The following is a 14794-nucleotide window of genomic DNA, read 5'->3' as shown; positions in this document are numbered from 1 at the left end:
TACATCATAAAGCCATCATAACAAGTTTTGGAGTCATAGCAGATCTGCCTAATACACAGAGACAAAGTGGGGAGAGAAATAAGTATGTGCCAAATAAAGGAACAACAGAAATCCCCAGGAAAAGAATTAAATGAAATGGAAGCCACTAAGATACCAGGTGCAGAGTTTAAATCAATGGTTATAAGGATTCTCAGGGGCCTTGGGGGAAGCCTGGATGGTCTCAGTGAGAAATTAAACAGAGCCTTTTGCATTTTGGCCACCAACATGCCATCCAGACTGAGGAAGATCCAGAAACTTAGGGGCCACGTGAGCCACAGCCATGGCTGCATTGGCAAGCACAGGAAGACCTGGGAGGCTGAGGTAATGCTGGTGGCTTGCATCATCATAGGATCAACTTCAACAACTATTGCCCAGGTTACTTTGGGAGAGTTGGTATGAGGCACTACCACATGAAGAGAAACCAGAGCTTCTGCCCCACTGTCAACCTGGATAAACTGTGGACCTTGGTCAGTGAGCAGACATGGGTCAATGCTGCCAAAAACAAGACCGGAGCCACTCCCATCATTGATGTGGTGCAATTGGGATACTACAAAGTTCTGGGGAAGGGAAAGCTCCCAAAACAACCTATCATTGTGAAGGCCAAATTCTTCAGCAGAAGAGCTGAGAAGATTAAGAGTTTTGATGGGGCATGTGTGCTGGTAGCTTGAAGCCACACAGAGGGGAATTCATAAATGCTCATAAGTGCTTTTATCTTCTGGTCTGAGTGTAGGTTCTTTGGCACCTCTACCTGTGTATCAGAAACCTGCAGGTTCTAGGACTTAAGGGTATGAGGACCTGGACGACTCTGCCAGCTCCCCTGAGAAAGAAAGTGTGCAAGAGTTAGCACCAACACTTAGAGGCCTTGGTCTGTCACCTGACTTCAACTTCTCCTTTATAAAGTGAAAATGATAGCTTTTGGTGGTGTGTGTGTATAGATAAATACAAAATAGTTGAAAGCCCCCCCCCAAAAAAAAGGAAAAGAAAGAAAGAAATTAAAGAGATAATAAGCATTAAAAAAGACATTGAACCCTAAAAAATAATCATAAATGCAGAATACAATATCTGATATAAAGAATACACTAGAGCCCTGGCTGGTGTAGCTCAGTGGATTGAGCGTGGGCTGCGAACCAAAGTGTCGCAGGTTCAATTCCCAGTCAGGGTACATGCCTGGGTTGCAGGCCATGACCCCCAGCAACCACACATTGATGTTTCTCTCTCTCTCTTCCTCCCTTCCCTGTCTAAAAAAATAAATAGATAAAATCTTAAAAAAAAAAAAGAATACACTAGAAAGAATCAAAGCATGTTAGATGAAGCAGAGGTTCAAATCAGCAACTTAGAGGACAAGGTAATAGTAAGGACCCAAGCAGAGCATCAGAAAAGATAGTTTTCTAAAATGAGGAAAGTCTAAGGGACCTCTGGGAGAACATCAAGCATAACAACTGCATCATAGTGGTATCAGACGGAGAAGAGAGTAAGGGGTAGAGAAACTGAAGAAATAATGGCAGAAAGCTCCCTAACCTGGTGAAGTAAAAGTCACACAAGTTCAGGAAGCACAGAAGTCCCAATCAAGATGAAACCAAGATACATCATAATTAAAATGACAAAGGTTAAAGACAAAGAATCTAAAAAGCAGCAAGAGAAAGACAGTTACTTTCAAGGGAGTTCCCATAAAACTGTCAGCTAATTTCTCAACACGAACTTTTCAGGCCAGAAGGGATTGGCATAAAATACTCCAAAGTGATGATAAGCAAGGACCTACAACCAAGGCTACTTACTCTTTGCAGCAAAATTGAAGGTGAAATAAAGAGCTTCCAAAACCAAAAAAGCTAAAGGAATTTATTACCTGCAAACCAGTATTGCAAGAAATAGTAAAGAAAAAAAAAAGAAAGAAAAAAAGAAATGGTAAAGGGCCTGCTTTAAGAGAAGAAATATATGGAGGAACATGGATATAAATATAAAATGGCAATAAGTGAGTACCTGTTAATAATAACTTTATGTAAATGGATTAAATGTTCCAATCAAAAGATGGAGGGTAGCTGAATGAATAAGAAAACATGACCCTGCCCTGGCCCAGTAGCTCAATTGGTTAGAGCATCAACCCAATATGCCAAGGTTGTGGGTTCAATTCCTAGTCAGGGCACATACAAAAAATAATAAATGAATAAATATATATAAACAAGTGGAACAAATTGATGTTTTTCTCTTTCTCTCAAAATCAATAATAAAACATGATATTTTATATATACATATATTATATATTACATATATATGTGTGTGTATATATATATATCCTAAAAGAGACCCACCTCAGAACAAAACATACACATAGACTGAAAGTGAAGGGATGAAAAAAATATTGCATGCAAATGGAAACAATAAAAAGTTGGGGTAGCAATACTTATATCAGACAAAATGGACTTCAAAACAAAGGCCATAACAAGAAGCAAAGAAATCACTGCATAATACTAAAGGGATTGATCCAACAATAGGATATAACCCTTGTAAACATACATGCACTCAATATAGGAGCACCTAAATATATAAAGAAAACCTTCGTGGACATTAAGGGAGAGATCAACAGCAAAGCAGTTAATGTAGGGGATTTTAACACTCCACTGATATCAATGGATAGATCATCCAGACAAAAAATGAACAAGGCAATAATAACCTTAAACAACACACAGGATCAGGTGGACTTAACTGATATTTACAGAACATCACATCCCAAAGCAGCACAATATATATTCTTCTCAAGTGCACATGAAACATTTTCAGATAGACCATATGTTAGGACACAAAATAAGTCTTAATAAGTCTTAATAAAATTAAGAAGATTGAAACCATATGAAGAAGCATCTTTTCTGACCACAAAGTTATAAAACTAGAAATCAATTACAATAAAAAAAACCCCTGAAAAACATTCAAACATATCGAGGCTAAATAACATGTTATTAAACAATGAGTGGGTTAACAATGAGATCAAGGAAGAAATCAAAATTTACTTGGAAACAAATGAAAATGAACACACAATAACCCAAAATCTATGGAACACAGCAAAAGTAGTCCTGGGAAGGAAGTTTGTAACGTTACAAGCCTACCTCAAGAAGCAAGACAAATTTCAAATAAATGATCTAACCCTATACCTAAAAGAACTAGAAAAATAACAAACAACACCCACAGTAAATAGTAGGAAGGAAATAATAATTAGAATGGAAATAAATGACATAGAGACTTAAAAAAATACAAAAGATCAATGAAACCAAGAGCTGGTTCTTTGAGAAGATAAACAAGATTGACAAACCTTTAACCAGACTCCTCAAAAAAACAGACACAACAGAGAGAGAGTGAAAGAGAGAGAGAGAACCCAAGTAAGTAAAATCGAAAGTGAAAGAGAAGTAACAACTGACACCACAGAAATACAAAGGATTGTAAGAAAGTACTGTGAACAGCTATACCAACAAATTGGACAAACTAGGTGAAATAAATTCCTAGAAACATACCATCTGCCAAAACTGAATCAGGAAGAATCAGAAAACCTAAATAGACCAATTATGACTAAAGAAATCAAAGCCCCTAGCTGGTGTAGCTCAGTGGATTAAACGCAGGCCTGTGAAGCAAAGGGTCACTGGTTCGATTCCCTGTCAGGGCACATGCCTGGGTTGCAGGCCAGGTCCCTTCTTGGGGGGGGGGGGGAGGGCGTGCAAGAGGCAACCACACATTGATGTTTCTCTCCCTCTCTTTCTCCTTTACCTTCTCTCTAAAAATAAATAAGTTAATAAAAGAAATCAAAGCAGTTAAAAAAACAAAACTCTTGCAACAAACAAAGTCCTAGACAGATGATTCAGTAGTGAATTCTATCAAACATTCAAAAAAACAACGAACACCTCTTCTAAACCTATTCTAAAAAATTCAAGAGGAGGGAAGACTTCCAAGCTTCTTTCTTTCTTTTTTTTTTTTTTTTAACAAGGCCAACATTATTCTAATTCCAAAACAGATAAACACACATTACAAAGAAAGAAAATTGTAGACCAGTATCCCTGCTTATCTATCTGTCCCAGTTTCCCTATTCTGTTTTTTCTGGCTTACTAGGCTGTCACAATATGAAAGGCCAAGGGGCTTAAACTGCATGACTAGTGACATTCTAGGGATGCAAAGTTTATCCTGGGGACAAGGTCCCGCATTAGGATACTTGTTTTCCCAGTTTTGCCTGTTGCTAGGCACCTGGAGCTTTCCACCCTGGCGACCTATTCCTGGCCTATCATTCCTACTCTGCTCATGTCTGTCTAATTCCTACTCTGTCACTATGAAAGCTCACCATCCAGGAAGGGGAGACAGACCAAGGCCCATACACCCCATATAAATGGTAAGAAGTGGAAAACTTGGTCAGGAAGGGCTGCACAAGCACACAAGAGGGGACCTAGGAAGGCCTCATTAGGGTGACACCATAGTTCTGTCTGAAGCCAAAGCAGATGCACTCACCCACTATCCTGAACCCTCAAACCACTTTATCAATACCCACTTACTACCCTTTCAGATGTGGTCCCCAGACCAGCTGCATCAGCATCGCCTGGGGACTAATTAGAGAGATGGCTTCCTGGCCTCACCCCATACAGATCTGTCCAATCAGAAACTTTGTGGGTCAAGGCCTGCATTCTGAGTTTTTAACAAGCCTTTCAGGTGATTTTTGACAAATATTAGTTTGGAAACCACTGATCAGCCCTGGCTGGTATGGTTGGTTCAGTGGATTGAACACCAGCCTATGAACTGCAAGTTCCCCAGTTCTGAAACCAGAAAAGCTGGTGTTCGTGCTGTCTGTCACTACCAGAACCAATAAGCAGAGACAGAGGGTTGAATCTTTAATGGGCATTTTATTCAGATGGCCATCAATCTGAGAAGATGGTGGGTTATGTTCCCTAATAGATCATCTTACATTCCATTTCAAACCAACCTTTTTTATAGGGAGAAGTGTAGGCAAGGGGTTTGGAATTCAGGGAGAAGGTTAATCAGATAAAAAGCTACAGAATTCTTTCATCTGTTGACACGTGATTCTTTATCTGTGTACTGGGCTGTGGTATTTATCTATGTCCTACATGGTGGATGTCTCATACAATGACTCAGATACCATCTTGACTGCTTGCAGCCCTCCTGGAGCACAAGGTAGAACTGCTTGTGGTCTCCTGGAGTCAGGGTGGGTCACAACTTCAGTTCCTGAAACAATAGTGTTTTATATATATTAACTACTAAGCTTATTGACTATTACCTAAAACAAAAATTTTTCAACTTTTGTGTCCCCCATCAGTTCCATTCATGGTCAGGGGACAGGGCTGGGTTGCAGGCCAAGTCCTCAGGTGGGGGCATGCAACCAATCAATGTTTCTCCCACACATAGATGCTTCTCTCTTTCTCTTCCAAGAGAACCACTGACCCACATGTCAAAATATTAAATGAGTGGAGATGCTTGAAATAAGTACCCTAGGGCAGGTATAAGAAGTATTTAAGGTGTGATGGGTAGTCCTTGGCAATGGAGAGCAATCTCCACAGTCACTTCCCACAGTCACCTCCAGGCACTGAGGCACTGAGGAAACCTAGCTTCAGTGTTGTGAGGTTCAGAACTGTGAACAAAAAGGGGCCACATACTAAACTTGACAAGCTCAGGGAGGCTCACATGGCCACCTTACAAACTCAGAGACCAAAGTAACCACACAGCATGATCTGAAATGAAAATTTTTAACTAAAAGCAGTTAATGGTGGGTAGTCATGTCCTAGGCTAGAATCTTCCTTGACAAAAGTCAATCTTTACCTTAATTTTGAGTCTGTCTATTGTCTCTTTGCATCTGTGATAACATACGCTTTGGAATGTCAAAGTGTAGCAGAATGTCGGGCTATGCAGTTCTGAAACAGATTGGGGGCTTTCTTGCCCATCACTGAAAAGATAACTCCTGATGCCTGAGTTAGGTGAAAAGGAAAGGCATTGTTTATTTAAAAGTTGTACAGATTTCACCCTGGCTGGCGTGGCTCAGTATATTGAGCACCAGCCTATAAACTGAAGGATCATCAGTTCGATTCCCAGTCAGGCACATGCTTGGGTTGCAAGCCTGGTCCCCAGTAGGAGGTGTGTGAGAGGCAACCACACACTGGTGTTTCTCTTCTTCTCTTTCTTCCTCCCCTCCCCTCTCTAAAAATAAATAAATTTTTTAAAAAAATAAAAGTTATACAGATTTAGAATAATGGCAGAATTCTGCCAATAAGTCCCATTCCCTTTAAAATACCCACAAACACACACACACACACACAGATACACACACTCCTGCCTCCCTTTTGTAAAATCAGGCCAGTTTTCAAAATATGCCAGTCAGAGGTACTGTCTTTCAGGAAAAGAACAAAACAAAATAGAACTACACAGCTCAGCATTCCTCCAGTCTCAGTTCAGCATTCCTGGCTTCTCCCAGTAATCCATGCTCGGCTAGGCAAGTCCCTCAATCCCCATGCCATACAATCAGCCATGTCACCATGTTCTCCAGCTCTTAATCCAAAACTGTGTGGCACCTCCTCATGGCAGGCCAGTGGGGGTCCTTCTGCATCCTTTCAACTTGCATGGCCAAGAGTGTGAATGGATGCCATGCTTAAATATTCACTCCAAACTCCCTATTGTAATAGGGTATGGCCAGAGGCCCCCAAATGAAGGATTTGCAATGGGATCGATAACTCAGAGTATCCAGGAAATATAAAAATTTAGGATATCCCCACCCCACAAGTCTGGACTGAGGGATGGGACACATGGAGCAGGGCCATTGAGAATTATTTTGCATATTGACAGTTGGCCAGCTTCATACTGATATGCAAAAATAGTTATTTTACATATCTATAATAGCTAGCTAGCTTCGTAGATATATTAGGTAGCTGTGGCCATACTTTGAGCCAGGGAGACAGGAGTGACTTTAACCCTTGCTGTAACTGGAAGGCAGCTCCCCTTACAGCGCCAGTGTGAGAGCTTGGAGATTGTTCACTCCACGCTGCAGGGCCACACCTGCCCGGACTTACTATGGCAGCCCAGAAAGGCTGGAAAAATACAGGAGTGCTGGCAGGTGTAGCGGATTGTGGGAGGAGTCAGAAGTGGGGTTGCAGAGGAAGATTTGAGCGAGGATTTAAACCTGGGCACAGCAACCATGTGCGTTGGTATAGGGAACCAGTCCGAGTGGCAATGGCTAATGCATCTCAGCCCTGGTTCAGAAAACCTACAGGCGTGAGGTGGCACACAGGAGCCAGGCCCACAGATCGGCTCTCCCATGGGGGACCAGGCCTGCATTATATCTAGGCTGCCTTGAGGCTTGCTTTTGCTAAAACTTCCTCACCCTGAGTTAAGACAGCAGATGTTTAATGTATATCTTTGAAGCAACTCCCTAAAGTGTATACTAAGCAGTCCCAAGGACGAAGTATAACCAGATCAATCACTTTCATTGTTCCCTTGCATTGCAACATTCTTTTCTTTGTTATCTGTAAGAAGCAATTACTTAAAGTAAACCTGAGCATAATGAATGAGAACCTTCTTTGATGTAATGCTACTAGAAAGCAATAAAAGCCTGTCCAGGCAAGGGTTGGGGCACTCTCTCACTCAGAGAGTGGCTGTGTTGTCCCTTTTCTCCACCGGGCTTCTGCAGTCCATGTGAATTTGTTCATCACAGCCACAACACCGCCGACACTGCTGGCCAGAGTCCACATCAGGTTGGAACCACGTGGTTTGGGAGGACTAACCATGCAGTTTTGAGGCTCTCTTGACCACACAGCTTAGGAAGCAGAAATGCAAGGTGTAGCAGGAATACAGAGCTCTCTCTTAGCAGTTTGGAAGAATGCAGGAGAGACATTGTGGGAAGGAAAGGGGTGAAAAGACTCTTGCTGGTGGGCCATGAGAAGGTGCCACATGGCTTTGGATTAAGAACTGGAGATCAAGGCTGGAAACTCCGGAAGGCCTGCCAGCTGAGCACCAGTTACTGGGAAGAACCAGGAGCTAGCTGAGCCACAGACTTCTATTTTGTTTTTCCTGAGAAATGGTACCCCTGACTGGCCTGGTTGGGCAAAGTGGGAAAGGAAGGACTAAGTGTGTTTGTGGATGTTTTAAGAAACTTTGAGGTTTTCAACAATGACATTCTGCCATGACTCTAAATCTGTATAAGTTTTGAATAAATAGTTCCTTTCCTTTTTACCAAACTCTAGCATTGAGAACCATAATTCCTAAGGGCAGCGGGCAAGGCAAATATAGTACAGAGGGACCCTGGGGGAGGAGGGGTCAATTTGGTAACAGTATCTTGTCCCCCACTGTTCGTAACACTATGTCTGGTGAAGCCTCCTGCCTCTTGTGGGGCTTTCTGCTTCTCTCATAGGTGTGGTAAGCTTTCCCATCTCCCAAGCCAGGTTAGTGGGTGACTTCTCCATTTTGGGGGACTTCTAGCTCAATACCCCATTTCAAAAGTAACTTCCCTTTTTCTGAACCCTTCTGGCACAACCACAACCCCCCTCATTATTATTATGTTATCAAGTTAACTGTTGACTGTTAACTATCCTGTGCCCACCTATGTAAAGAAAGCATGTGTCTATCATTTTACTTTTTTAAAATACCTTCCCCCGGACATTTTTTTCATTGCTTTAGAGAGAGAGGAAGGGAGAGAGAGAAACAGCCATATGAGAGAGAACCATCTATTGATTGCCTCCCTTTGTGCCCTGATCATACATGCCCAGACTGGGGATCAAACCTGTAATGTAGGCATGCACCCTGACTGCGTATTGAACCCTTCATTTTTGGTTACATGACGAAGCTCCAACCAACTGAGCCACACTGGGAAAGGCCCATTTTACTTTTTACCCAATCCCAGACATTCCCCTCCGCCCCCACTTTGCTTTCTCCCTTCTTCCTAATCTATCACCAATAGATTTCATATAACCACCTTATGCATCTTCTTTTGATTGTAATGTATAAAATAAGGTGCAAAACTGCCATTTTCTGGTGCATTTTTTCCATCTGTTGAAGTTTTGCCTCCTGGTAATTGTCATCAGTTTGGCTCAAATAAACTCATCAAAAATTCTTACATGAGAATTTTTATTTAGGTATTTCTTACGTTGACAGAATTTTCAAGAGACAAATAAATATGTGTTAAAGATTTATTTAACTCATGAATGAAGAAACTGGTGAGATTTTACAACACATTCCAAAGAGAATCCAAGGAACAGACACATTTATAGATCAGGGATATTGAAATGAATAGGCAAACGGAGGCAAAACTGGCTTTTCACAGGGAGAGGGGTGTGTCTTCCTGGGACAATTCATTTGCATGTCATTAGACAAGAATGATTTCCATTGCATTCTGTTATACACCATTTACAGAGGTGTAATTCCCAAGAACCACAATCAGATTACAGAAGGTTGTGCTATAGACAATGCATAGTTTTTATTTAAATACAAAATTTCCCCTAGTGAATAATATTATAAACTGAACATTTCCTCTTAAAGTCCATATATTGAAACTAACCTTTAAGTGATGATATTTAGAGGTGGGGGAGCTTTGGGAAATAATTAAGTTTAGAGGAGGTCATGAGGGTAGGGCCCTCATGATGGGATTGGTACCATTAATAAGAGGAAGAGACCAGCACTCTCCCTCCACCTGGTGAGCACAGAGCAAGAAAGCTGTCAGTCCTCTGCAAAACAGAGCCACATCTGTAGCACCTTGATGTTGGACTTCCAGCCTCCAGACTTATGAGAAGTAAATGTGTTTTGGACTACCCAATCTATAGTGTTTTGTTATAGCAGCCCAAGTTTACTAAGATAACTGTAAAAGGTCTAGCCCAGAACCTGGAACATCGTAAGCACCTCAGTTGCTTGTTATTTAGCAGCAGTTTCATAATAATTTCTGTATAAAAGGATGCTTTTGGTGGCAATCTGTCAGATGGAGATATGTATGGCTAGGCTTATTTTGGAGCTGAAATAGCACAGCAAATGTGTATCTTTATTTGGGGTAGGGATGGAACCTGAAGTCCTGCAGCTACTTCTTATTGCTTCCACCCTTCTCTTGGCCATTCAGCAAATATTGGCACTTGTATACTGGGCACATTCTAGATACTGGGGATATAGATGTGTGCAAAATGAAGTCCCTGCTTATATTAGTGGACTGAAATGGTAATGGAGTATAGAGAAGAATTTGTGCTTCAAAGGAAAATTATGCATGTTCTAGATAGCATGCCATTCAACTCCCTAGCCTTTCAGTGTCTCGGAGATACCTTATAACTCCTTAGTTGTAGGTGACTGACAAACAGCCCATTGCTATTTTTTTATTTTTAAAGATTTTATTTATTTTAGAGAGAGGGAAGGGAGGGATAAAGGGAAGGAGAGAAACATCCCATTGGTTGCCTCTAGTACCTGACCAGGAATCAAACAGGGACCTTTTGATATTTAGGGTGGTGCTCTAGCCATTGAGCCACACTTGCCAGGGCAAGACAAGCAAGTTAATTCTATCTGCTGGATGAACAGCCCTGCTGTTCTGCCCTGCTGGTAGAAATGCTTGTTTTGTGCCCACTTGCTCATCTATTGCAACATTTCTTTTTCTTTTTTTTTTAAGATTTTATTTATTTATTTTTAGAGAGGGAAGGGAGGGGGAAAGAGAGAGAGAGGGGGGAATATCAATGTGCGGTTGCTGGAGGCCGTGGCCTGCAACCCATGCATGTGCCCTGACTGGGAATCGAACCTGTGATACCTGGTTCACAGCCCGAGCTCAATCCACTGAGCTATGCCAGCCAGGGTGTACAACATTTCTTTATTCTGTATAAATTTGTCCCTTTGACCTCTGATGAATAGATGATAACATCTTGGTTCCTGCATTAAAAGTTAATGAAAATATATTTTACACGTATTCATTTTATAGTGTATGAAAACCATGACTTTTTTTGAGGGGGAGGAGAATTATCCCTTAACAAAATAAGTAAACATTTAGTTGATAGTGTAATGTGTTATGAAGGCAATAAAGCAGAACAAGGAGGGAAGCAGGGCGTGTCATTCCAGGGAAAACTGTCAGGAAAAACCCTCCTGAATAAAAGTGCTAAAAGAATTATTCGTTATTTGAAATTCAGATTCAACCATGCGCGTCTTGTGTTTTATCTGGCAGGCCTATTTCTGAAAGACCGGACAGCGCTGACCCTGGGAGTTTGGCTGGACGGGCTTCGTCCCCCTTTGACGCCTAGGTGAGGCAGCGGCCCGCCCAGCGCAGTAGCAGAAGTCTGACTGGCGGGCGTGTCTGCACCAGGCCCCGCCTCGTCACGTGCGGACCCGCGGCTGCTGCGTCTGCTACTTTAGCGAGCCGAACGGCGGCTTAAAGCTAGCGCTACTGCGCATTTCGGAGCAATTCTTGCCGCATGGCGGAAGCGGAGGCGATGGCGGCGGGGGCTGCAACCCAGTTCGCCGAGGGGTTCCCGGGGCGGGCGGCGGCGCTGGAGCTGTGGCTCAGTGAGTAGCCGGGCCCGCGGGCCCTGCACCGCTCGTGAGGCCTGGCTTCCCGCTTCCTTGTGCCTTTCCTCTGAGGCTGGCCGCGGCGGGGGCCTAGGCCGGAAGCTGAGCCCGTGCGGTCCGCGGGGCAGCGGGCGGAGCCCTGGCACTGGACTCATGTCCACTTTCCAGGCCAGGCGCAGAAGCATTCGCGGAATGACTAACGTTTATTGAGCCTTTCTTTAGTGCTCGGAACTGTGCCACCCACTTATTCAGCCGTTGCTAATGCTCAGTAACATGCCGAGATACGGCTACCGTCGTTCACCCGGTTTTGGAAATGCGGATGATTAGGAGACACTGTCGTGCAAAATGAGCAGCCTCCTCCGCTCTCGGGAGCTGGGAAGGTCTTTGCTGCCGTCTTTCATGTCAAAACAAGTCCTTTTTTTGTGTACGTGTGTTCATAATGGGCTCACTGCTTCTGTGTAGAGTCGCCTCCTGTAAACTTGACACCAGTCGTGGCGGTAGGAGAGTTACTGCCCCCGTGTTACCCAGGAGGAGTTGAGAGAGAGGTTAAGGAATGCCCTTCTTGTATTGGGCTCTTCTAGGTGCTGGGCAAAGAGATGCATGGCACAGTGTCCTCACATCCGAAGACAGTTTGTAGTGGGCCCAAGCCTATAACAACAGCAGCTTGTTTTTATAATGGGCAGAGGGGCGCATTTGTTTAACCTGCAGTAGTAGAATTTGGTTTGTTTTTTCTGGAGTTTGTCTCAGCGGACATAGCACTTGAGTAGACAGTGGAGGTGACAGCATTTCAGAGAGGAAACGGCATGTGCAAAAGCTGGGGGAACCGGAGGCTGGAGCATTCTGGGAAGGAGTAGGTCAGTACTGCTGCAGTCCAAAACCTGGAGAGTCTGGAAACAAGGCTTCGCAGCTGGCTGGGACAAGCTCTTTAAGGGGCTTGTCTGCTGCCCTTGGTGTGGGGGCAGGAGTGGAAGTTTCAGCCTTAGAGTTTGTGATCATGTACATCTGTTAAAAGCATCACCGGCAGCCATATGGAGCTGAACTGGTTAGGCAGATGAGATTTAAGGCAGGAAGAGATTAAAAGCTCTTCTGGTAGGGCTGAGGGGCTCAAGTAGGAGGACAAAGGCTTTGGGATGGAGAGTAGAAATAATTAGCAGGCACAAACAGCTTTGATGCTCTAGAATAGAGGCAGAGACCTGGAGGAATCTAGAATGGATCCCAGGTTTCAGGCTCTGATAACTGGTTGATTACAGATGCTTCACCTATGAGGAGGAGCTGGTTTAGGGAAGAGGGGACAGTTGAGTAATGGAGTTTGAGGTGCTTTAGACACAGTTGGAAAGATGCTCTCTCAGTAGGTAGTTGGTCAACCCCAGATCTGGTAAGAGCTGGAGGTCAGCTTGGGAATCTTCAGTTCATTGGCAGTGAGCTTGTGCAGAGAGAGACTCGCAGAAGGAGCATGGAGAACCTCATCATTTAAGAAGCAGATAGGCTAAGCAGCCTGAAGATGAAAGGAGAAGCAGATATGGGGGTTGGAAGAGGTGGAAGCTGGGAGTTACCAAATGGTGGGAACAGAGATATTAGGAGGCAATGGAGAACAGTAGGCTTAGGCTGGAGTTGCAGAAAGGTCAAGTGGGCTGGGTCAGAGAACCGCAAGTGCTGCTCCACTGACTCTGGAAGAGATAAGAAGGAATGTGACTGCCCAAGGCAGTTCTTCAGCTCCTCCTATTTTAGGCCTATGGAGTCCCAACGTTGCTAGATCTTTCAGTTTTTCATATAGAGCTAGAACCTGTATTTTTATGTGAAATCTTTTGAGTTTTTAAAAGCTGGCAAGTACTTTGACATACAAAGTGTGTCTAGTTCAGGCCAGGCAGAATTAATCTGTGGGGAGGTATAACTTCTGGCCACCATTCCCCACCTCCCTTTTCAAGTAAAGCTTTTGCTATTTTTTTTTTCAGTAAAGCTTTTAATGATTTATTTATTTTTTTAAAGATTTTATTTATTTTTTTAGAGAGGGGAGGGAGGGAGAAAGAGAGGGAGAGAGAGAAACATCAATGTGCGGTTGCTGGGGGCTGTGGCCTGTAACCCAGGCATGTGCCCTGGCTGGGAATCGAACCTGCGATGCTTTGGTTCGCAGCCCACAATCCACTGAGCTATGCCAGCCAGGGCTATAACTATTTATTTTTTTTTAAATGGTATTTGAATGTGAAATGGAGGAAAGATAATAATAGCCAGAGGGAATTCAGAAGTAGAGGTCTTGAGAGGGGCACCAATGAGCGAGCGCCTCTCTGCTTGATGTTTCTTTGGGGGAACTATCCCTCCTGAATTCTAGGTCCAGTGTCCAAGTTATTGGAAAGGCACTTAAAGGTGCTGAAGGTCAGAGCTAGAGCAGAAAGGGGTGACATAGAGAGGACAGGTACCTTTTGTTTTTCTGACTGTCTGGGACAGGAGATAAAGACAATGGACATGCAAATAAGTTTGTTAGTAACAACCTCCCCAACCTCCCACTTAGTATTAGGGACTGAGGGAGTTTGAGGAAGGTGGGGACATTTGGGAATGGCTGGTAAGAGAAACAGAAGGGAGTCCACCTGGTCACTTGGGAACAAGGTTTCTCAGCCTCAGCACATTTTGGGCCTGATAATTCTGTGTTGTGCGGGTCTGTACTGTGCATTGTAGCCATTTAGTGGTATCCCTGGGCTCTTCCCACTAGGTACCAATACACACCCTTTTCCCAGTGAACAAAACATGTTTCCAGGCATTGCCAGATGTCCCTTGGGGGATAGGGGCAGGATCACCTCTCCCCTCCCCACCTGAGATCCTGTGATCCTGCCTGCCTGCCCCTAACTCAGGAGCAGAGAAGGTGAACTATGGTCAAACCAGCTTTGCTGGGGGATGTTGGTGGGGAGGTGGTAAAGCGGCAGGACGAGCGGGTAGAGAGGTTGATATGGCAAGGAGAGCAGTGTTGTTGAAGGATTGCATTGAGTCTAGGCTGGATGGAGAATGAAGTCACTTTAGGTGGGGTCTGAGGACTGCTCATGTCAGATTGCTGACAGACCTTGCCTCATCAGGCAAGGCAGCTATGTTTCCAAGAGGGGAATAATAGTAAAAACACGTCCCTCTTAGGTCATGAGGAGCAAAGGAAATAATACACATGAAGCACTTAGAATAGTGCCTGGCTTTAGTCTTTTTAGTTGCAAGTAGCAGAAAACTAACCCATATAGGATTAAGGGGTGGGGGAAGGGGGGAAGATTGGGCCTAGAATAGGGGAGGAATA

The 14794-nt window shown here is 43.6% G+C and overlaps 1 protein-coding gene and 1 pseudogene across 3 annotated transcripts in view; both read left to right on the top strand.

Moving 5' to 3' along the window:
- Positions 1–264: 264 nt before the first annotated feature.
- LOC123825664 lies at positions 265–707 on the top strand (annotated as a pseudogene).
- Positions 708–11351: 10644 nt separating this feature from the next.
- The window catches only part of GGA2 (golgi associated, gamma adaptin ear containing, ARF binding protein 2), a 33753-nt gene continuing 30310 nt past the window's right edge, over positions 11352–14794 (top strand). For all 3 annotated transcript variants that reach the window (XM_045849134.1, XM_045849133.1, XM_045849132.1), the window contains exon 1: positions 11352–11523. In XM_045849134.1, the coding sequence (XP_045705090.1) occupies positions 11433–11523 (91 nt within the window). In that variant the 5' untranslated portion in view covers positions 11352–11432. The remainder of the gene's footprint in view (positions 11524–14794) is intronic.

This window comes from Phyllostomus hastatus, unplaced genomic scaffold (assembly GCF_019186645.2).
Source record: "Phyllostomus hastatus isolate PE091 unplaced genomic scaffold, TTU_PhHast_1.1 phas_contig_64, whole genome shotgun sequence".
In the NCBI taxonomy this organism is placed as follows: Eukaryota; Metazoa; Chordata; class Mammalia; order Chiroptera; family Phyllostomidae; genus Phyllostomus; species Phyllostomus hastatus.
This window is presented reverse-complemented; position numbering and strand designations above follow the sequence as displayed.